The sequence below is a fragment of the Varanus komodoensis genome, unplaced genomic scaffold (assembly GCF_004798865.1).
Source record: "Varanus komodoensis strain SLA01 unplaced genomic scaffold, ASM479886v1 scaffold3, whole genome shotgun sequence".
In the NCBI taxonomy this organism is placed as follows: domain Eukaryota; kingdom Metazoa; phylum Chordata; class Lepidosauria; order Squamata; family Varanidae; genus Varanus; species Varanus komodoensis.
The window spans coordinates 60,443,363-60,467,128 of NW_025335761.1; the positions used below are offsets into that span (position 1 = coordinate 60,443,363).

The 23,766-nt window shown below is 48.9% G+C and overlaps 1 protein-coding gene across 1 annotated transcript in view; it reads left to right on the top strand.

The window, feature by feature from the left end:
- Window positions 1-137: 137 nt before the first annotated feature.
- DHRS7 (dehydrogenase/reductase 7) overlaps window positions 138-23,766 on the top strand; it is a 26,003-nt gene continuing 2,374 nt past the window's right edge. The window contains exons 1-6 of the mRNA XM_044437141.1: window positions 138-294; window positions 11,501-11,653; window positions 15,685-15,791; window positions 17,341-17,580; window positions 18,556-18,678; window positions 20,615-20,830. Of these exons, the coding sequence (XP_044293076.1) occupies window positions 165-294; window positions 11,501-11,653; window positions 15,685-15,791; window positions 17,341-17,580; window positions 18,556-18,678; window positions 20,615-20,830 (969 nt within the window). The 5' untranslated portion in view covers window positions 138-164. The remainder of the gene's footprint in view (window positions 295-11,500; window positions 11,654-15,684; window positions 15,792-17,340; window positions 17,581-18,555; window positions 18,679-20,614; window positions 20,831-23,766) is intronic.

Consider the following 23,766-nt stretch of genomic DNA (forward strand, 5'->3'; position numbering starts at 1 on the left):
GCTCCGCGCCCTCCCGGGCGATCCCGCGCGCAGCGGCAGGGGCAGGGCAGGCGGGGGCGGCCCGCGGGCGGCGGCCAAGCGCCTCCCCGGGGCGGCGGGGGGCGGCCGCCCCGGCCCATAAAGGGCGGCGGCGGCGGCGGCGCTCCCTGCCTTCCCGCCTCGCCATGTCGTGCGTGCTGTGCATCCTCGAATGGTGCTGCGCGCTCGTCGTCCTGGCGCTGCTCATCCGGCGCTGGCTGCGCGCCGACGCGGACCTGACGCTGCTCTGGGCGGAGTGGCGCGGCAAGAAGCCCGGTAAGGGCCGCGGGGGGCCTCGCCCCCCTCCCCGGTCGGGTGCGACGTGGCGGCGCTTCCCGTCCGCGCGGCGAGGCAGGGGGGCGGGCGCGTCCGGGTCCCGCGGGTGCGAGTCCCGCGCAGCTCCCACTGACGGGGCGCTTCGTGGCGCGATGGCTCCATCAAGCCGCCCGGAGGGTCGCGCAAAATTGTGCCCGCTTTCGAGAGCGCCAGGTCTCTTCATCTGACCAGATGCGGGCGGGAGGAGAAGAGGGAAAAGGCGCACTTGACGCTGAAGTCACATTCTTGCTTCCTTGCTTCTCGTATTCTGTCCCCACAGAGTAGTTTTTATTTTATCTTCCTTGATGAAGAGGGCAAGAGATTTCGAAAGCTTGTACGGTTTGAGATCTTTTTGCCTGGCCTAAGAAAAGGAATACCGTTGTTATGTGTGTTAGAAGATAACTTTTAGCCAGCGGCGCCTCTTCTGCCTTCTAATTATAATCATGAGCCTCCCGATGCATTGGCCTTGATTTTATTAAAAACGGGTTGGACATGAATCACTTTTGCCAGATCATTCTGTGTTGGACTGCAGTGTCCATGAGTCACGGCCAGCTTGGGCTGTCCTGGCAGGAAATAAACGGAGATTTAGCCCACTGCATCTGGAGGGCATTTGGCATGAAGAAGACTGAATTTAAAAGTTCATGGATAAGCCATTTACTTCTAGAGAGATTAAATAATATCACTTCTCTTTCCTTCTGTCTGTCTCTGTACCTCTGCGTCTTTAAGTTCCTAAGGAGAGGCATCTGGAAACAAAGTTTATTGTTAGAGTAAACAGGAATGGCTTTGCAGAAGACAACATATTTGCAATGCGTCTGTGCAGAAGTTCCATGAATTCAGGCTGTAATGAAAAAACTGTTGTTCTCCAGTAGCCAGGTCAAAGTTTTCAAAGTTCTCAACCCTCAGTTTTGGAGAAACTCTCAGAACGCACCTTAGGCACAACCAAAAGCCACAAAGGTGAAAGTTGTAGGCTCAAAAAAACAGCCTATTTTAGCTTAAAACTCTTTCTGTCGATAATTTTAAGTCTTAAGAGAGGCCCTTTAACTGGTGAGGCTGTGGGGAGAAGCATGCGCACAAGAGTCAAGAAACCGCCGCCTGTGACGGGGGAAGAGGGGCGAGTGGCCATCCACAGAGTCCTGAGTGGGCTGGGTTTAGTCCTGAACCTGAGGTGCTGCACCCCCGTTTTCGGCCTTCCAGAAGGTGTGACCCTTCAAGCTGAATGGAGATCACCAAGAAGGCATTTTGGCCTGTGCTGCCCCCATGTAAAAAAACCATCCTGAAGAAAAATCAGTACCTGCAAGGGTTATGAAGAATCATTAGGGTCAAAGTACGCTGGCAAAGATGCTATGGGAATCCTTGGGTGCAGTGCAGCCCAAGACTGGTGGCCTGGCTGGCTGGGAAAATCTGGGATTCCTGGGGGGGGGGGGGGGTTCTGTGCAAGGATTGCTATTGGCCTCAGCTATTGGCCATCTCTCGCCAGAAAATTTGGAATCAGGCTAATTTGCATTAGGTGATTTGCATTGAAAAAGATAGTGATATAATTTAGTGTATTCGTTTTAACCTGCATTTAGTGAACGACCAAGTATTCCGTGTTAACTGTTCCATACAACCCAGATAATTGACCTGAAATATTAGAAGGAAAAAATACAGCACACATAATGTGTTTTATATTGTATTATAGGACACCTTCATTGGGTTCCTTGTAAACATTAAACGCAATGATAGTGCGTTGGGTCCTTTGCATGGGTTGCATTCAGGTGTGTTGTAGGGAGACACCAATGTAGTAGAAATTGTGGATACGCTTTGGCCTCAGTCCCATCAAGGTGATTGTACACCTCTGAACTTTCAGTGTGTTGATCCAACAAAGCTTTCTCTGTGGCCTCTCTCTTTTTGGAAGGAGAACACAGGATACATTATACCCTGGCCTTTCCCCATATCCTGGAACACCTCCCTTAATACCTCTATGAAGCTAAGTTCCCAGTGTTGGATTCTCCCCGCACCAGCTGTTGGGATGGGAGGGGGGATTGCAGCCCATATCCCCAGCTGTGAGGTCACAGTTCTGATTCCAGCCTCAGATCTGGGCCTTCACAGCCCCCTAGATGCTGTTTAGGAGCCATAGGATCAGTTCTCTAGAAATTTTACCAACTGCTAGAACAATGCCTGATACGCTGCAGCCGCTCATCTGTTTCAACCAAGTTCCAGTCTCTTCCCCTAAAGCTCCTCCTGTAGAAATGCATCTTGCAAATTCACTTTTCATAGCATGCAAAAGCTCCTCCGGTTTGTCTGGCATGCTGCCAATCAGGTCCTTTGGGTGGTTTCCTGTTTTTGCTGGTATGAGAGAAGCTGTTCCTTGTTCCACCCGCTCCACACAGTTCATTATTATGTGCCCCTCTTGCCATGTTGTCTCAAATCTCTTAGTTGTTTCTATTTTCTTTTGCTTTCTACATTAAAACATCCGTCAGAAAAGCTAACAAGCTCCTTTAGTAAGATAGGTTTGGCCCTTCAGTCCTGGCCCAACCACTCTTTGAAAGAACGGAGGTTGCACAACGTTTCAAAGCGGATTATCGAAATGGGCACTGATCCAAAACTGTCCAGAGCACAGTTAATAATAATAATTCACAACTGGATCACCCGCTTGACAGCTGGAGCTGTCTCAGCAGAGCACAGACTGCACTCTGAAGAAACAGGCCTCTGATCCAGGTGCACAATAGATTCCGGCTTTGCTGATCTGATCTGTTCTGCATCACATGTGGTAATTGCAGAAATTCCTTTTTATCTGATGCAGCATTCCTTCTGTTAGGGTTGATTGATGTGACTGTTCAAGCACCTGTGGATGGAATATATAAAGTAAGACGTACGTGTGTGTGTGTGTGTGTGTGTTAGGAAGAGTGACAGAGACGGAGACATTTGTACCTAACTTTTCACTTTAGGGCAGCTTACAATAAAAATACAAATGCACTTCCAGAAATGTAAGAAAATGCATGGACAAAGCCAAATAAAAGCAACAGAAACGATCAGTTTTAACCAAATGCAACTCTACCTAGCACCATTAATTGCTATGAAGCGTAGCCTTGGGCAAGCTTAAATATCCTTCAGCTCCCAGCATGCCCTGGCCGGATGCTTTTTTCTGTCAGAATTTACCCAAGGTTGTACCTTTGTTTTGTTTCTATACTGCTCTTCATCACAGTTGGTGGGGAAGGCTAATTACAAGGTGAAAAACACATAGGTGTGTAATAAAGGCCTTGTAGATGAGCCTGCAGTGACAACAGCAGTCAACCTTAGCTTATAAAAGGAGATTGCCTGATGTCTGAAAGAAAGCAAAGTTGGCACCAGGCGGAGGCCTGTGCAGTTTGATGGGGCTGCTGAAAATGTCACTTGAGGCGAAGCTGGTTTTGTCCTAAGAACATTAGCAAAGCCCTGCGGGGTCAGACCCAAGGTCCTTCTTGTCCGGCACTCTGCACACGTGGTGGCCAAGCAGCTGCCCGCAGGCTCCCTCCAGCAGGATGGGTGCAAGGCCTCCTCCTTCCCGGCTCCTCAGCAGCTGGTGTGTGCAGGCAGGCCTCCTCTGGGGAAGGAGGGAGCCCCTGGCCACAAGGCTAGTGGCCACGGAGAGCTGCCCCCTCCTCCTCCTCCTCCATGAATCTGTCCCGTCCCCCTTTAAAGCCATCCAGATCGGTGGCTGTCGCCACTTCCCATGGCAGCAAATTCCGCAGGTCACTGTACGCCGTGTGGAGGAGTCCTTCCCCCGCCCTGTCCCAGTCCTCTCCCCGGTCAGCCTCACGCCCTCCGGACACGCCGGGCTGCGCTCCCCACGATGCCCGGCCAGCGTGGCCAACGCCGTCGTCGCGGATGACAGCAGTCCTGGACCCAGCAAGGTCAGCCCATGACGCTGGCTGACGAAACAGATCAAAGGACGGGCTTGTTTGCACAGCTCCGTCCTGGAAGCGGCTTCCACAAGGGGTGGCGAAGGCCACGAATGGGGACGGCCAGGCAAGGGGGTGGCCAACTCCTGGACCGCCCTCTGGGCAAGGCATTTGAGGGCTTCAGAGAGCAGCCTTGGCACTGCTTGGACAGAGGCAGCTGCCCTAGCCATTTGAGCTATTAAATTTGGTTCAGCTTTGTAATGAAATACTACAATGTTTTACTGTTATTTACATTTTTATTCTATTTCATGAATTGTAAGCTGCTCAGAGACCTTCAACTATTGGGCAGGGTAGAAATACATGGCAACCAGTTCTGATGACTACAAGCTACGTTCAGTGTTGGAGGCCGTGTGCCTCTGTGTGCCGGTTGCTGGGGAACATGGGCAGGAGGGGCTGTCACACTCATGCCCCAGACGGAGGGCTGGCCACGGTGAGAGCTGAATACTGGGCGAGATGGTCCCTTGGTCCAATTCAGCAAGGCTCTTGTATTCTTAACCAACCTGGAGGATGCAGTGGTACAGAAGGGCTGTTCTTGCCTGTTTCTCCTGGCTGCAGATGATGGGAGCTGTAGTCTAGCCCTGGGAAGGTGTTGAGTTGGGGAAGGTTCATATAAGCATAGAATAGTAGAGTTGGAATGGGCCCCACGTTACATTAGTCCCTCTCAGAAGGCTGTCCAGTTTCTTTTTTGAATGTCTCCAGTGTGGGAGAGCCCCCCCCCCCCACCTCTCCAGGCAGCTGGTCCCACTGAGCTGTCACAATTTGAGTTGATTATTCCATGTTCTACCCTCTGGTATCGGTGAAAAGAGATCTCGACCTTCCTCTTTGTGGCAGCCTTTGAGGTCCTTATAGAGGGATACCATGTCCCCCCTCAGTTTCTCTTCTCAAGGCTGAGCATGCCCAGTTCTCTCAATCTCTCCTCACAGGGCAGTGTGATCCAGTGTGACCCCGGATCATTTTTGTTGCCCTCCTCTGGACCCTTTCTAATTTACCTGCATCTTTCTTAAATCTTGGTGCCCAGAATCTTCTTATTCCTTCCTCTGCCTTCTGCTGGAGGACGTCAGCAACGCATGTCAGGAATCTCTTGGAGGGTCCATGTTTGGCAGAAATTGTCTCCAGCATATATCAGGGAAATTGAAGTCCCCTTGAGAACTGTATTGTTCTTCTTGGAAATCCTGGCAAGTTCTTTTTGAAGATTGCATTCTCCTCTTTTTGACTCGGTGGTCAGTAATGGAGGGCAATAACTATGCGTTTTCTTATTTTTTGCTCCCTTTAAATTAAGCCAGGTGCTTTAGTGGGGCTACTAAGTTCCTCTTGTATTTCTGTGCAGATATATGTGTTTCCTACATTTAGTGCAATTCCACCTCCCTTTTTGTCCTTTCCATTTTTCTTGAACAGCTTGTATACATCAGTGGTAAAGTTCCAGTCTCGTGAGTCATCCCACCAAGTTCCAGTTATTCCTATAAGATCGTAATTGCCTTCGTGTTCTATGAGCACAAGTTTGTGTTAGTTTTTGTCCCTTACTCTGAGCATTGAGACATCAAAGTTCATTCTCACTGTGTGCTGGTTTTCTTCCTACTTTTTTTGGAGAACGATGTTGGGCCCTGCTTGAGAGTTTTCTCTGCTGAAATACCTAAGTTTTTGTCAGGTGATGGTCCGCCACCCTTCACGCCCCCCTTGCTTGTTCCAGTTTAAAGCCCCCTTGATGAGCTTTTCCATGTAGCAGCCCATCATCCGTCAATAGCCTGTCTTCCAGGAACCTTAGCTTGTGGTCCCAGAATCCAAACCTTTCTTTATGGCACCACCATTGTAGCCAGTCGCTCACGTGAAGAATTTCTGTTTGCTATCCGTTCCTCTTCCATGTACTGGTAGGACTGGCTAGAAGACTCTCTGGGTCCTGGTGTTTTTGATTTTTCTCACTAGAGCTTTGAAGTCTGATGTTACTCCATCAGAGCTTCTCCTGGTAGCTTTAGTTCCCACGTGGATGAAAAGGGGTATTTGACAGTGGGTTGTGTGAGATGTGTGAACCTATATATCTTTAAGCCTGGCTCCAGGGAGACAGCATTCTTGGCAATTCTCTGGGTTGTTGTGACATACATATTTTTCTATCTCATACAACAGGGAATCTCCCACAACAAACACTCTTCTTTGTGGTTGCAAACTTCGATATCTTTTCCCTTTCCTGGTTGACCTTTTGTCTCTTTTCCAGAGTTACTCAGGGTGTCGTGTATCTTTCACTGTGGGTTTCCCACTTGTCTCATCCTTGAGTAACTTAAGAGTTCCGCTGCTTCCACTGGGCACAGGGTGTCTTCTAGTTCTTCATCATTTAACGGTCATCCTGTTCCAGGGAGTTTCCTCATTTTCCCTTCCCTCAGACATTTCTTCTTCTGCCTCAGCTTGTTGATACACTGCTTGTAATTGGCTGTTGCAGCTCTACCTCAGTCTAAAAACGCTTCATCTTCTTTTATTACCTTGAAGGTCAGTACTTGCTGCTCCAGTGCTCTCACCTTTTCTTCTACCAGGGCTACTAGCCTGCATGTGTTGCTTGTTGCAAGGTATCTTAAACATGTGAAGGCTATTCTTGCACAAAGCTCTTTGCACCTATTCATTTGAAACATGATAGACTTGGTCACCTCGGGGGGGGGGGGAGTATCCCTGCAAACATCGTCAAATTTTGCCCAAAATGCATTTAGGGATTTTTAAAAAATGAACTATAAAGGTTCACAAAATTCACTGGACTCCTCTTTTCTGAAATTTGGCAGAAGGGCCTTCTAAGGAGGTCTTAGGCTTGCAGATTCTCTCCAAATCTAACAAATGGGGAAGAGTTACAACTGTTTCAATTTTCCATGATAGTTGAGAAGGAGGAAGCCTCAGATGTTTCCACAGGAGTCAGTGGGAAGCACAGAGCTTCACATTTCTAAATCTTGGTTTGATACCCAAGTTGAAACAGGCAGCCTTAGACATGGTATGAGGAAGGCTGGGCCACTTTCTGAAGTGCTGAGCCAGGATCTGAGTTGGAACCTGAGTTGAATCAGGGCACATGTCCCAGATTGTAACTGCAAGTGTGGCCATTCAGGTCCCTTTTCAGAATTCAGTGTGCAAGTGGTAGTACAAAGGGTGGATTTTACAGCAAGGTTTGAACGGTGTACTCATGGATATATTCAGTATTGCCTTATCTTACAGAGCTGTGAGAGGAATCTAGGTAAAGGGTGACGGTGTTTGCGTGCTGGTACAGAAGCTAGTTCTACTCCTTCCAGAGTCCCTTGACCAGCCGTGTAGGACTTTTTCTGGCTAAATATGCAAAAAAATGGCATCCTCGGTTGGTTGTGCCTGGGAACATAGGCTGGATCCAACCTAAATTTATTTATTATACTTACATATTTATAAAATATATTTCCTTTCTTAGAATCATAGAACAGTAGAGTTGGAAGGGGCCATGAAGGCCATCTGATCCATCCCCCTGCTGTTGTAGGACACCAATTTACACCATGTTTTCAAAGAACTCAAGGTGGCTTATATAAACTTCCTCCTCCTCCCCCTCGTCCTCCTCCTCCTCTTACCCTCACAACAACAACCCTGTGAGGTAAGTTGTGCCAAGAGTCTGTGACTGGCCCAAGGTCACCCGGTAAACTCCCTGGCTGAGTCCCAGTCCTGCACTCTAACCACTGCACCACACTGCTGTTGTTGTTGTCGTTGTTGCTGTTGTCATCGTCGTCATGGGCCATCAAGCCATCTCCAGCTTAGGGTGACCCTATGAATGAAGGTCCTGTCCATGACATACTGCTTAGCTCTTCTAAACTCAAGGCTGGGGCTCCCTGTATGGAGGTCATCCATCTCCTATTTGGTCTCCCTCTGTCTCTTCTGCCCGTGACTTTCCCTAGCATGATGGTCGTCTCCAGGGAGTCCTCACTTCTCATGATGGGCCCAAAGTATCACAGCCTCAGTTTCGCCATCTTTGTTTGCAGGGAAAGCTCTGGTTTGATTTGATCCGGGACCCACAGGTCCGTCTTTCTGTCTTTCCCAGTTTTTGATGGCCCAACCCACTTTTAGCTTTGGTCCTCCTGCCCACCTCTTCAGTTTGGTGCCCAAGAACTTCCCCAAACTTGAATTTGGCCCTCTGGATTAAAGATGCTCATCAGCCCTGATCTTCTATCCATGCTGGCTGGGGATATTGGGAGTTGTAGCCCAACACATCTAGGGGACACTTAGCCAGGAGAAGGCTGTCCTAGGCCACAATCATGGCTACATGATTTTGTGAGCTGTGCCATTGCACTGGTGTAGCAAGAAGTCCAAGACGTTGGCCCCTGTCAGGCTTTGCACAAGCAAGTTAGACATGGAAGGGCATTCACTGTATGATCCCTGCTAAAGGGCCATCAAAGCTCCTTCTGCCAGCTCACTCTCACATCCTCACACAGAGATTGGTTTTGTACAACATGAATTCAGTCGCATGGATCAAGCAATGCAGTAAACGACATTCAAGGGTTGAGTGTGGGTTGTCGTCAAACTGGGTTTCTTTGTGGAAATGTTGGCTAACGTATTGTCCAAAGCCAGTTGGACTAACAAGGCATGGCTTGCAGCAGCAAACAACCTAGCAAGAGAACCCATGGTTTATTGCTGGGTTGTGAACTATGGATTGTTCACCTAGGTTTGTTATCTCAACCAAGTCAGAAGCCACAGCAATGCTTCTGCCACCTGTGTTGTAAAACACTGAACTAGCCATAGGAATAACTGAACAACCAAGGCTGAATTTCTTTAACACCTGTGCATTAAGACTCTGTGCTTCTTAATGCAAAGAAAGAACAGGCTGGGTCAGACCTGGATTATGTCCGGTTACCAGAACGTCGGCCTTTCCCAGTGTGGAGCTCACGGGGGTCGTAGGTGCCACATTGGAAGGCCCCAGCTGGAAGAAGGCTGCAGTGCATGGAAAGAGAGCTCTTTGTGTTACTGGAAGATTAAGGGTGCGATCCGATGCTTGCCTGCCCAGAACCAAGTCCTGCAGCTCTTAGTGTTCCCCAGCCAGCCCTGCTGCACGATTGCTTCTTTCCCCTTTCTGCCCTCTCCCACCACTGCTCCTCCGTGCCTACCCTCATTCTCCCCAATAGGCTACCAGCCCTACCCTGCTCTGAAAGCACCCATGTTCATTCAGACGCATTGAAAGAAATGGAACTTGGCACTCCCATTGATTCCACTGGGTCTTCCTTACTGCAATATGACTTTACGGAGGAGTGTCTGAGCAGCAGGAGCTCCGGAGAATATTTCGTTCTGTGCCGCCAGGTTGTCTCCTACGAATGAAACCGCTCCGGAACGCCTGGCCCTGCTCAGCTCTTGCAAAAGCATTGCATTGTTTACATACATAGCAGTTCCTGCTGGACCACACTGCTTCAGGCTGGTCATGCAAAGCTGCTTTTTTTCCTCCGCATGTAAAACAACACCTTCCTGTTGGTTCCACTCAAAGAGTAGGGAGTGAGTTCTAATATAGACCTCTGTGTGCTGCTATTTTGTGGGGTTCAGGAGCACACATATTTGTGGGTGCTGTTGTGGAGCTATACCTAATTGAGGTGTATTTTTTTAAAAAAATGATCTTGTGAACAAAGGAGATAAGGAGAAAACCCTTTTTTATAAGAGTAGAATCCAGGGACACTCTAAATGGCAGGAATTCTAGAGTGAAAATGCTACTTCTCACCAGCCCATAGTTAAATAATCAAATTTGCTTATTTTTGATGACTACCTGTTTGGATAGCTTTAAAAGGAGAGGAAGACCATCAGTGTTGCTAGTCCTGATGGCATAAAGCTGCTTCCACCATCAGGCAGTGTGCCCCAGCACACCAGTTGCTGGGGAACGTGGGCAGGAGCAGACCATTGTTTTCCCCATGGACTGTTGGTGGAATGCTGTGTGAACTGAACTAGATGGGTCTGAGTCACCAGAACTCGTCTTTTATTTTAGGTGAAGCTTTACAATGCAATGAATGGAAGTCTCTCTCCTGTGAAGTTTGTGGAGTGCATAGCTCCATTCTGAGCAGCTTCCCAGCACAACTGCTGCGGAAGCCCCTGCCATCGCCCAGCCTGTGAGAAACCACAACTCCTAGCATCCCCTGGCCAGTCCCATGCATCTGGAGGGAACCAGGTTGAGAGCTGATCTGCCCTATAGTGGTTGCTAAACAGTAACCTTGGATGAGGCAACCATTTTAGCAGTGTATCCCCATATTTGCCATATTGCCTGTACTTTTTGATAACACGGAGCCCTCAATTTCTTTTGCTTTTGTTGACATAGCAAAGGTCAAGGAGCTGGAGTTGTACACGCCCCAACTGGGTAAAACTGATTTGTAGGATTGCTCTGTGCAAATCACCCACCGTTTGGTCAGCTGAATTGGAGTTTACCTTTTGCTGACGAAAGTTTCCACGACTCGCCCGAATGACCTCAAGCTTCAATCCGAGGGGGTGAATATGTGCTCAGACACTTTAAAATCTAAAACATTTGATACAATTTAAGATTTCCTGGCTCCCAGCTGAAAGAAGTTTCTACCATTATATGTGTGTTACCTCCAAGGTGTACCAAGACTCTCTGTCACTTTGGGAGCAAAGGACCAACATGACTCCCTGGGACAACTCCATGGGCAATTCCAGACGGATAAAAGGAAGGCTTTATTCACACTGTGCATGGAACTGGCTACCTTAAGTCATAGTCCTTAAAACCATAGTCGTGGTTTTAAAAGGGGATTCCACAAAGGCGTGGAAGAAAAGGCTGCGAGGCCACAGCCAGTTCTGAAGGCTATAGGCTGCGCCCAGTATCAGAGGCAGCATGCTGGGGAACATGGGCTGCTGCACTTGTGCCTTTCTTAGGTGCTTCCCACAGGCAGCTGCGTGGCCACTGTGTGCACAGAATGCTTGACTAGATGGACCTTGGTGTGATCTGGCGTGGCTTTTCTTATGTTCTCACTGGCAGGGCTGCATCTCTCGATGCAATGGGGACGGAGCAATTGTCTTCCGCATCTCTGAGCCCCCAGAATCTGGCCTGGAGGGTTGTGGGGGAGCTCCAAGTCCTCTGTGGGGAGGTGGGAGCTGAGGAGATGGAAGCCCCCTTGTGTGAGCAGACACCTGCTGGACTGCGCTGCCCTCAGCCACACGGCTGAACCCGCCCCAAAGCACCTGCTGCCTCTGGAGAGAAGCCGTGCATGCTGCATGCAAATTTGCCCACCCGACTTGCGGTGCGAACCTAACGTATTTCATGCCTGTGTCTTTTCCTCTGACAGAGGCGGTGCTGCCCGGGCAGGTTGTCTGGGTGACTGGGGCCTCCAGCGGAATCGGAGAGGAGCTGGCCTACCAGCTGGCGAAGATCGGGTCTTTGCTTGCCCTCTCGGCGAGACGGGAGAACGAACTGGAGAGGGTGAAAAAGAAGTGCCTTGGTACTGTCCTGTTTTTAAAAACTTCTTTTTATTTGATGTTAGAAACACATAGAATGGTGCTTTTCCCTAAGCAGATTATTTAATGGCGACGACGGTGCAGGCATAAGGGACACCGGCTGGTGCACCTCTGTTGGGTATTTTGTCCACCGCTCTGCTGCTAGCTTGGTGATGACGGTTCTTCAGCTTGATCCAGACGGACACTACCTCTGTGCTGTTGCACCTTGATTGCCCTTGCACAGTGTCACTTGTGGCAGCGTAAAGACACCTGGAACAAAACTCTGTTCATAGGGTTGCCTTGCAGCTTTCTTTAAGAGTTCAAGGGTATAAAGTTGTCACTAGCTCTTCTTTGGGCCATTTTAGAGTACATCCTGCCCATTCCTGCTCTTCACCCCTGGATTTTTGTGGCCCCCACAAAAGGTCAGCACATTGCACAAAAGCACCTTGCGAATGAGCGGAGGCTGCTCCGTCTCCCGGCTTCCATGCCTTCGGTCGCCCCGCAGTGCTTTTCTTTTTCAGGGCTTCCAAGGAAGACAATCGCACTCCAAAAAAGGAATTGGATTAGTGGCACTTGCACTGAAGTGCTGCTTGCACGTCCACGGAGAAGCCAGCGGTCACTGCTTCTTCCTGGTTTTGGTTCCATGCCCTTTGCTTTGGGTTCTGCCCACCCCCGGAATGCAACTCCCACCTGGCACATCTCCAAAATTGCATTTGGGCTGCACGAAGTTTTCCCATCCCTGTACTAGGAAAATGGAGCTAAGCCATAGCATTCATAACTTACATGCTGATCCAGCTTCTGCTTCTTGAAACCTAGCCAAGTAGGGTAGAGAAGAAGGCTGCCTTCTTTCATGGCAGTTTGGTATTAGAATGGTTCTTGTCCCAGGGGCTGTTGCTCCCAGGTTCACAGTGCTGAGCAGGAGCTGGCAGGCCTCTGTTGCAAAACAGCCCTTCCATTTCATATTTGCTCAGCAGCTGAAGAAAAAGTGCTTGCCTGGAGAGGGATTTAATGATTAACCAACCCATGCAATGTTCCTGGGATTCTTGCAGCCTGCAGCTGATAGAAAGGATCAGGATTGGATAAATCTATAACATTTAAAGGTGCAGGGGGAGCATAAATTCTGTAAAGTAAGTGGATTGTTGTGGCATTAGCTCACAGTGCCATCTGTTGAATTCTGCCGGTCACGTTTACCTGCTCTGGATGGGCACTTCAGAACAGCTTCAGTGAAATTCTGATCTGAGATCGTTCCCACTTTGGAAAGCTTGGGAAAAGCTGTATACATGGATGCACTTTAGTACGGAAATCATAATAGCAACATTTGAAGGTGGAGTTGGCAAGGAGAGAACCAACGAAAAAAAACATGCTTTAGTGTTATTAGATTGCCTTTGCCTCTTGGGAGGAACCCGCGTTGGTTTACATAACTCCATTTTATCCACACAACAACCCTGTGAGGTTGAGTAGGGTGAGAGTGAATGAGTGCCCATCATTAACTAGTGGGCTTCATGGTGGAATGGGAACTAGAACCCGGATTTCCCACTTCAGCGTTGAGCATCCCCATTCTGAGCACATCCCCATTCTGAGGGATTCAGTATCCCTTAGGAAAAAACAAACTCTGATTTAGAATGTCTCACGGCACAATCCAATGCATGTTTCGATGAGAAATCTCCATGGTTGGCCAGAAGATTCTGGGAGTTTGGGGTCATTTTCCATCTAACTATGCATGGGACTGACTCTGAGAAATATCTGGCCCAAGTGTTTAGTTCCACGACCAGACAGAACACGCTGTGTTGAAGCTGCATTTCTATTGAACCAACTCAAATGAATTATGACAGAAATGCTGCTTCTGAGGCCAAGTGTTACGCAAGTGTTACAAATGGGATAGGATAAGTCACAAGACACCATTTAGTCATGTTAGTCTGGAGATGCTTCAATTAGTATCTTGAGACCCATGACCATCTTTTATGCTTCTTGCTTTTCCTGGCCATTAAAATCCACCAGGCTGGGGCTGACTACCTGGACCTTGGGAGTTTTGCTGGCTCCCACAGTTTGGATGGAGGTGCAGGGAAAGTATCTATCCACTTCCCAAGCTCCAGTCCCAGAGGACAAGGAAGCAACCTTCAAAAAGCAACTTGCCAGCATTTCCAAGAAGAATGACATAGTCATCAAGGGAGACTTCAGTTTCCCTGATAATATGCTGGGAGACAATTTCCGCCAAACACGGCCCCTCCAAGAGATTCCTGACATGCGTTGCTGACAGCTTCCTCCAGCAGAAAGTAGAAGAAGGAAAGAGAGGAACAGCTGTCCTCAATTTAATTCGAACAGGGATGGCCTGGTGGACAAAACAGCAGTCATGGGAACTCTGGGGCAAAGCAACCATGCGATACTCGAATTCTTAATTATAAAGGAGACAAAGGTTATCTGCAGCCAAACACATATCCTGGACTTCAAGAAAGCCAGCTTCGACAAACACAGAAAAATAAGTGAAGTGCCATGGAAACTCACTCTTAAGGGGAAAGGAGTTCAAGAGCGGTGGGAAATCTTGAACAAGAAAATTCTCCAAGCACGAGTATGAACAATTCCAACAAGAAAAACATGTAGAAGACAACAGAGGAAGCCCATGGGGCTCTACAAAAAGTTCAGGGACAACTTCAAAGAAAAAAAGAACATGTAGAGGAAGTGGAAGCAGGGCCTGGCCTCAAAGGAAGAATATAAACAAATAGCAAGGAATTACCGGGACGGCATCAGGAAGGCTAAAGCAGGAAATGAACTGAGAATGGCGAGGGATGCTGAGAACAACAAGAAAGCCGCCTTCAGAGACATCCAGAACAAAAGACATGAGAAAGGGAAGGCTGCCTGGCGACTTAAAGTGGATGGCAGAATGGTAACAGACCACGGGAAAAAGGCAGAGGCGCTCAGTTCCTACTTCGCCTCAGTCTTCTCTCACAAGGAAATCTATAATACAAGCTGGAAGTAAGATGGCAGCCCAAGATTGACAGTCAAATGGTTAAGGACTACCTTGATGGAATAAACAGGTTCCAGTCTCCAGGGTCCAGTGGATTCTATCCCAGAGTCACAAAAGAGCTAGCAGAGCAACTCTCAGAACCACCGGCTATCATCTGATAAACCTTGGAAAACCTTCCAACTCTACTGTTTTTTGTTCTGTGATGTCCCTCGGCCTGGAGATTGGCCCCAGAGGCGTCACTACCACCAGGGTTAATCAGTCTCCTAGATGTGGCTGCTGACAGAGCAGCGGCTTGCTTTGTGGTTGCTTTCCAGTTAGTGTATCGATCAGCGCGGCTGCACTTTTATCCTCCCTCCTCCCCTTCCAGAGGTCTTCTTTTTCCGGTGATGGACCGCGGTTCACACTGCGGTGGGTATTGGCTTTTCACTGACCTTTGGCCCAGATACTTACAGCTTGGCCCTTGCTTGGAACGCTGGCAGGAGCCCTGGTTCCTCTGGCACAGAATCGCAGCGAGGGCATGCCAGGATTGCAGGCCGGGTTCTTTCCTGGGCCTAGCAAGGGCACGGCCATTGTCTGGGGAGGACGGGAGTGGTAGCCCGACTGACCTGGAGGACCGCAGCTTGGAGACACTTGGGCTGGATCCTTCCAGTTGGTCCCATGTACCTTCCGATCCTGTTGGACTCTGTTGAGCCACTGTGAAGTTGTGGCTACTAGCATTTTGCTCGTGTTTTTCTTTTCACTCCCCCGGGGGCGGATCCTTCCAAAAGCCATTCTTTCCCCATCCATGGCATCTCTAGGAAGGGCTGGGAAAAGCGTACCTGAAATCCGTGGAGGCCACCCGGTGCCTTGCATATGCTTTGGATCGCAGCTCCCAGGGGCTGATGGAAGCTGCATTCCGAGACAGCCGGAGGGGGGCTGCTGTCGGACGGCTGAGCTGGTGCAACCAGTTTGCCGTTTGAGGGGACCCTTGTGTTTATCCGTGTGTGTGAGGTTCTGCTGCTACATGCTGGAATGGGTAGGCTCATTCCGAAACATCATTATTTTGCCCTCTTCCTCCTCTGTCTTTGCTTTTAGAAATCAGCAGCTTAAGTGACAAGGATATTCTTATTGTGCCGCTTGATCTGACCAACAGAAGTTCTCATGGACCTGCAACCAAGAGTGTTCTTCAGCATTTTGGAAAGGTAACTTCACTTGCTAACTTGAGTAGAGCAGCTTTAAGAATGCCCCGAATCGGCACCATGCGGGGTGGTGGGGAGGGGCGGCCATCGAAAGTCACACGTTGCACTGGGTTACTGAAGTAACATTGGCCTGGTTGGCATGTGGCACTAAGCCAAGGTATGGGTTGATGAATTTTGGGTTTTTGTGTTGTGCAAACCCAGCTGTGCTGACAAACCATGAACCACTCGGAAAGGGGGCCTACAGTTTGCTTTGGGTTGTGAAGTCAGGAATGTTTAAACCAGGAAGTGCCATTACATGGAGGAGCAGAACTGTGGGTTGTCTTACCAGGCTTCGGAGACATCTTGCGAGAGCAATCAACTCCACCCTGAAGCTGCTCTGCATGCCAGCACTATAAGGATGCAAAGGCATCTGAAGTGCAGGAAAGGAATGGACAAACGAGGGAAGCAAACAAGCCAGGGATTAGCAAAACAAACCTTGATTTGTTTGCTCGTCTGCAAGACAAATCCTGTGCTTACAGTAACAAACCAAATAAACTATGGATTAGCATCATATCTGACCTAGACAAGTATGTTGTATAATGTTTTCTTTAAAGCGTATAAAGGTTTGGCATTCTTCCAAGATGGTACATGGAAGATCAAGTATTGCTAGGAATTTAATGCAACACATCTGGAGAGCAGTTGGTTGTGTGTGACATTAACAGCTCCGCTTCTGTGGACTTGCCAGAATCTTGCACCTCAGAAGTTTCTGCTTTGGTGCCTTACAGTGGTCTGCATATCTTCACATGCCTTGTCAGGACTCCTTACAGCTTCCATATTTGAGTTCTCAGCGTCATGGGACTCCACGTAGCTTGTCCTGCATCTTAAAGATAAGCAGCTGGTCTGGAGCCCCTAATCAGCTCCATTTGCTCACAGTCGTAGTGACACATTTTCTCGTCCTTTCTCCTCCCTTATAGCTCCACGAAATTGTTGTGGAGGTATACATCAAGGGATTAGGAGTCATTATGCAACAGATCAATAATATAACAGCTAGAAGGAATCTTGGAAGGAAGCACCCGCTGCTAGTTTTAGGGTTTGCTTGTGTTTGCGTTTTGCAAGCACATTTGTAGGGTATTTATCAGTCTCTCTAAGTGTGTTCTAAGTCAGAGAAGGGCAGCTGTTGAAAATTTGGTGGCCAGCTTCACACACGCCCTTATCCAGGTTGCTCCCTGCCCCTGTGAATGCTGAAAAGGCTTGGCGGAGTACCTGCAAAACCCAACGTGAAATTTCATTTGTAGATGAGCTACTGTAATAGTGACCCATGGTAGCAGCAGGTGCCATTTCTTCTGCAAAAAGGGTTTCTAAAAACATTTTGATGGGGCGGGGTGTTCCTATAATTTCGGGGTGGGTGGGTGCCTGCTGCCCTGGGGGGCTGCGGGTGCTCCAAACTAGTGAGTTTTGGCCATTGGGCGGGATGCAAACTTCCTCAATAAGCCAACGGGATGTCTCCATAAGGAGGACAATGTGGGTGGGCAGCAAATACTTGATGTTTCGCCTGTTTCCTCCACGGCCAAAGATTGACATCTTGGTGAACAACGGCGGTCGGTCGCAGCGCTCTCTCTTTGTGGATACGAGTGTGGATGTCTACAGCGCCATCATGGAACTCAACTACCTGGGCACCGTGTCCTTAACCAAGCACGTCTTGGATCACATGATACAGAGGAGGAGGGGGAAGATTGTCACCATGAGCAGCGTGATGGGCATCATGGGAGCCCCCTTGGCCACTGGCTACTGCGCCAGCAAGCATGCCCTGCAGGTGAGACGTTTCCCCCGCCTGCCACTGGGCAGTGTGGTGATGGAGGGCAGCCTGGAACGTCAGCTGTGCCACAGTCTCGCTCGATGGCCTGAGGCCAGCAGCAGGGATGGGCGACGTGTGCCTTTGTGGCATCCCCTGGAAATGGTGCAAGATAAAAAAAGGAAACAGAATAGAGTCTGGAGCGGCTATTTCAGAGCACCTGGGTTCATACATCATGACAACCCCGAGCGGTTTCCATGGCGTGCAGTTGTTGGCATGGATGCGCCTGACAAACGATCGAGGGGTTTCTGTGCTAGCAGGGTTTCCACCGACCTTGCTTAGTTCTCCCATTGTTGGCATGTATCCCATCAGCCCCTGTGCCTGGAAGTTTCTAGGTTGTAGAAACTGCTGGCCACATTTCTGCAAAACGGTACCCCAGAATTCTGTAGAATCCTTGCTTATATTTCACTAGCCAAAGGACTCCTCCCACCAGCAAGAAAAAGCTTTGCATTCCATCGGAACCCAACAAATCGCTTGTCATTATGCAAAAAGCCAGGAACTGTAAGCCCCCTTCACACTCTGGCTTGTTGGGGGATTGACAAACCAGAAACCTGGGTTCAGATGTAATGCTATGTTTGTTTTACAGGTGGGTTCTTGGTTATTGAAGTTGCCTCTGCTAAGCCAGATTTAAAAAAAAATATGGCTAGTTTGTTAATAAACCAGGATATCAGTCCAGGTTCTGATGCTGGGCACAGGGAAGTGTCCGACAGCAAATTCTGATGTGACACATTCTTATTTAATAAATTTGTCAATGGCACCAGTAGTCCTTTATAGGACACTTGTAAAAACAAATTTCAGGTACAGGTTCAGACCACGGCTTGTGTCTTAACGTCTGAATACAGTTATTCTCTGTGGGGTATCTCCTGTAAAATGTCCTGTTTGACCTTCGAGAAGAAACGGTGTCTATGGATGCGTTTAACTGTTGTTACTCTCTAGGGTTTCTTCAACTCTCTCCGGCCTGAGCTCACTGAGTATCCTGGCATAAGTGTAATTAACATCTGCCCAGGCCCTGTCCAGTCACAGATCATCCAAAATGTCTTTACTGAAGAGGTCTCAAAGGTAAGAATGGAAGCATTGCCGTGGAGAACATGGCAGGGAATTAAAAGGGGGCAGAGGCACGTGCTTTACTGCTCCGTGGGGCTTCCTTCGATGTCCTGACGGGATGCAGCGATGAAGTGGCTTAATGATGCTGGAAAAGTCGGCCAGAAAATGCTCAGCACTCTGGCAGTTTGAGCCCAGGCTCAGGGCCAGAGTGATCTTCTGTCGCTCTCCCCCGCTCCTGCCCACCTAGCAGTTCAGAGGCATACCATCTGCTGATAGATAAATAGGGGCCACCATTACCCGGTGGGAAAAACAGCTGGCGTGGCTCGTGGGGAAAGCAAATACTGGTGCTGGATCTGCCTGGACGCATTTGGTGGAAGATCAGCAGAGAAAAGCCCTGGACAAGCTGACTCAGGAGCGTCACTGGCCAGCCAGTGCGAAGTTAGTTGGCTCCCTGTGGGGCACAGTGCAAGAAAAGACTAGCAACTGTCGGCACCAGAAAATCTACTGTGTGTAAAGCATTGTAGACTCCCTGGCAAAGTATGCCATATGCTAAACTGGCTTGCGAAACGTGCCTTGGATCCTCCACCATATTAAAGGGCCATACAGGTAACCACCAGCAATTGTGCAGGTGAGGGAGCTGGACTGTACCTGGACCAAGCCATTTCGGAAGGCAGGTGAGGCGTCTGCTTCCCCACGGGTTGTTTTGTAAAAGATTTCTACACTCACAGAAGGCCAGCAGTCTGGGGGAAGGCTAACCTACCCTCCGCAGACGGAATTTTGTTGATGTGGGAAAGTGTTGCCTGTCAAGAGACTTGGTGTGGCCACGTGTGAGGTGGTGTGCAAGCGATGGTGTTGCAGTTGGGTTTTGGGCCTTTGCAGTGCATTTTGAAATATTAAAAACTGTGATCTTCACACTCTTGTTCACTGTTTGCTCCCCATCTTCTGTGTTTACTGTTTTTTGGCAAATGCACCGACAGTCTTGGTCTGAGTTACACAGGCTGGCACTGAGTCAGTTCCTGTTTTTTGCTGTTAAACAACTGACTTTATCTCAAATCCAAAGCAATGGTTGATTTTTAAAAAACAAGCAGAAGAACACGAGTTTAAATCCAGCAATTTCAATCTCAATATGCATGAACAGCAGAATTATGAAGAAGACTGCTACAGCTTAATAACCCAAACAAGGTGTCGGTGCTCTTTTCCTTCCAATACTTCCATTTTATTTGAGAGATGTTACACTTTACCTTCTTCGAGTATGATGGGAATGCGTCAGGGAACCCTGCTGAATGGGGGCTTTGGGCTGGAGAGGGGAGGTCCTTCAATACCGGCCAGAGTCCTTCTAGCCAAAAAAAGCAGATCTTGGAACCAGTTGAGATTGGCATATCTGCCAAGGGAGGGTGATGTTTTGCCATCCAAATCTTTTGGCCTATAATGCCCATCATCCCCTACCATTGGCTATGTTGGCTAGGGCTTTGCTACCGGGGGGGGCATAAGTTGCCTACCCCCTGCATTCACTGATCAAATCCTACTCTGCCACAGCAGCAAACCAGGTTTTGCACCTGCTCCTCCAAGCCAGGATTGCACAGCGAGGGTTCTGGGTTTGCAGTTCTGGTTTGGGAGCCGAGTTCAGTCCTTCGTTTGCTAGTTCAGACGGGACTCGAGTAGCTTGGGCACTTGACGCTGCAAAGGTGCAGAGTTCCTTTATGGGATAGCAAACCGTGGGATCTGAAGTCCAACTGTACCAGCTAAGTATTTATTACTATTAATTTCATTTTATATTGCCTGTAGCCAAAGTTCTCAGGCTGTTTGATTGCACCTGAAGGACCAACGCCACCTCTAGTGTAAAACATATGCTGGTATAGGTTAACACCCCGTTTTTAAGCAGAGGATATAAAGGCAAAGAACCTTAATAAAGGTCTCTTGCAACATGGTCTAACTTTCTCCCCTTGTCTAGGTAAATAAAAATGTTGGGGACCAAACCCACAAAATGTCGACTGAGCGTTGTGTTCGCCTCACCTTGGTCAGCACGGCGAATGATGTGAAGGAAGCCTGGATCAGTGACAATCCCTACTTGGCCGTCTGCTACCTCTGGCAATATGCACCAACCTGGGCATGGTGGCTCTTAAACCGCATCGGAAAGAAACGCATCGAGAATTTCAAGAGTGGAGTGGTATGTACCTCAAGTAGTACCAATCCCCTAACCATTTCACTCTAACCTAATAAACTGGGGAGGATGGCTGTGTTCACACAACACACCAGGGTGTCTTACAAGCCAGGGTGGCTAGTTGTACTGTCTGGACCCAGTGACATGGTCTGTTTTCCACTCTGGCTAGGTTCAGACAATACAAGCCGTCCCTGATTTGCTGTTGGAAGCCAGCTTCCTCTGTTGCCCGCTCAAAACCACAGATGGTTCTTTGGCAAAAGCTCTTTATCCTCCAGGGTGCATTCAGGAAGGCATAATCACCAGAGGAGGAGTCTCTGAGCATGCGGAGTGGTTTGTTGAACCCACATGAGAAACCACCTCTGAGAACCCTCCTGTTGAGTGACCCAGGGCCTTCTGGATGTGGGCCAGCCTCTGAGCTGTATGCTGCCCCCTAGTTGGCTAGCCCATCTCTCCCAACGCCACGTTGTGGGGTCAAGGATCGTACCAGGCTCGTCTGGCTCCTGGGACTCCCACATCCCCACCAGCAGTTGCAGTCCACCTGAAATCCTGACGAGGGCGGCCTGGAGATAAACCCTCCCACCTCTTCCAACTGGACATCTGGAGGCCGTTTCCCAGGGCCCATCCTCTCCAACTGAAGAGTCCGTCTCCCTGGCTTTGAAATGCATGCCTGCAGCCCCTTTCACTCCCAGCACTTGCACTGTGTGAACCCAGTGAGTGTGCAGTGCCACCCAAAGAGCAGCTGGGCCACGGATCTGAGCTGCCATGGCTGGTCACGTGGTCCAGGTGTGGTGTTCACAGAGGACTCTGCTCGCCATCCACTGCCTTGCGCCATATTCATGGTACCTGTTGATTTGGCTCAGCGCCCCTCGTGGGTGCCTCTGCAGCCGGAGTGGGAACCTTGTCCAGTCCGAGGGCCAAATTCCATCCTGGGAATGGTCTGGGAGCGGGGCACATTCCCCGTTTGGTTGGCCCAAATATGATTATTACCAGCTTTAAAGTGAACTCACAAGCAACCAGAATAAGGCTTTTCGCTCAGAGGTAAGCAGGACTGCATCACTCAGCACCTTCTTCCCCAGGTCCTGCCTCCTCTCCCTTGCCAGGACCAGTTGGAGAGACCCTGCTGGGAGAGGGGTTGGGAGCTTGAGAATGAGCTCGTGTGGTAGCCAGATGTGCAAACACCGGTAGACCATTTTTGTCCATGGGCTGCAGGCTCCTCTTTCTAGTAGGACAGGTTGTACTGTCCAGATGAATCTGAAGGGATGGTTTTTGTTGCTGTTGTTATGTGCCGTCACACTCTATGGATGAGTCTCCAAAATGCCCTCTCCATGTCAGCCCCACTCAGCTCTTGTAAATTGAAGGCGAAGTCCATCCATCTTTTAGCTGCTTCATTTCGTGGTGCTCCAACAGATCCAAGTGCAATTTTTGAAATCGGCCAGAGGCTGACCTCCTAGCGTATGGAGTGGCTTCGATAGCAACAAGCAGAAGGGCAAGGGTCAGGAGCCCCAGAATGTGGCAAAAGATCTGACGGTGGAAGTCCACTTAAATCAATCTGCTCCTCCATTAATCCAGATCCGATGTTTTCTGACAAACGCACCTGGAGTATGTCCGCTATAGAGCTTATAAGCAAGTGCAGATTATTTAATGCCATTGCTGTACCAGTTGCCACCTATGCTAGTGAGGCCTGGAACTTTACAACAAAAATTCCCCAGAAGATCAACGTCTTTCAGCAACATTGGGTTAGAAAGATATTACGTATTATATATTGGACCCATATTACGAATGAGGAAGACTCACAACGTCCTGCTAAGATTGTGGTTAACTGGATACCACTAGGTGGTTGGAGGAGAAGAGGAAGAACAAAAAAGACCTGGCACCAAACATTCCAGAGTGACCTAGGAGGTGTCGACCCTGAAAGGAAGAATAAAGAAACCGTGGCTGGAGATCGAACACTATGGAAGGCACTCGTCGCCCGATGTGCCCGCACAGGACATGAAGGAGGAGGTGCAGTTCAGGCAAGGTCAATGGTGGAATCTTCTCCACAACCCAGTCAAAGGTTTTGATGCTTCCACTTCAGCAAGGCAGGGAGGAAACGCATGGGATCAGAAGGCCCAAACAGCCTTGCATACCCAGGACAGCGACCCTACAAGGTCATCTGAATCCCTTGCTAGAATACCTCAGTACAAGGCGGACATCTTGGGAAGCTTACCAGGCAGAACTTAGGACCCCTGTGGCTCTACCAGACCAAATGCCTGTTTCACCCAGGGTCTCTTCCCAGTGGCTAAACCGATGCTCCAAGTAGGACATGTGCCCAAGAGCACGCTCCTGTCCATGCTCCTCAGCACATGGCACACTGCTTCTGATCCTGGAAGCAGCACATAGTCATCAGGACCAGTGGCCGTTGATTGCCTTCTGCTGCCTGAATTTATATAAAGCCACTCCTTTGAAAGCCATCCGAATTTACATCCATCACTGCATCCTGGAAAGCACATTCCTTTCTGTGACTTGAATGAAAAATACTTCCTTTTATCTGAATCTAAATCTTGCTCTAATCGTCTTCATGGGAAGACAGTTACCAAATGCAACCCTCTGGAGCTTATTCGGGCCAAGATGTGAGAGAGAGGCTGAAAACTGGGTGTGTTCTTTCCCATGCCCAAACAGAGATTAGTTTTTGTCGTAATTCAGTTTTTGATGCAGTACTCTAATTTCACTGCCACTTTTTAATTTTAGCTTTTTTTGGAACTACCATCATTGGTTGTTGGTTATAAAAATGCAGGAGAGTCATCTGTTTTCATACTGGCAGAAGTACACTAGTTAATATTCTAAATGCTACAAGTTAGTATGTGTGTCTCATCACTGAATTATATTGTCCTTATAAGGTTGCTAAGTTTTAGATTACCTTTTTTTTTAAAAGCAGCAAACACTTGTTCCTGCAGGTCAAGGAT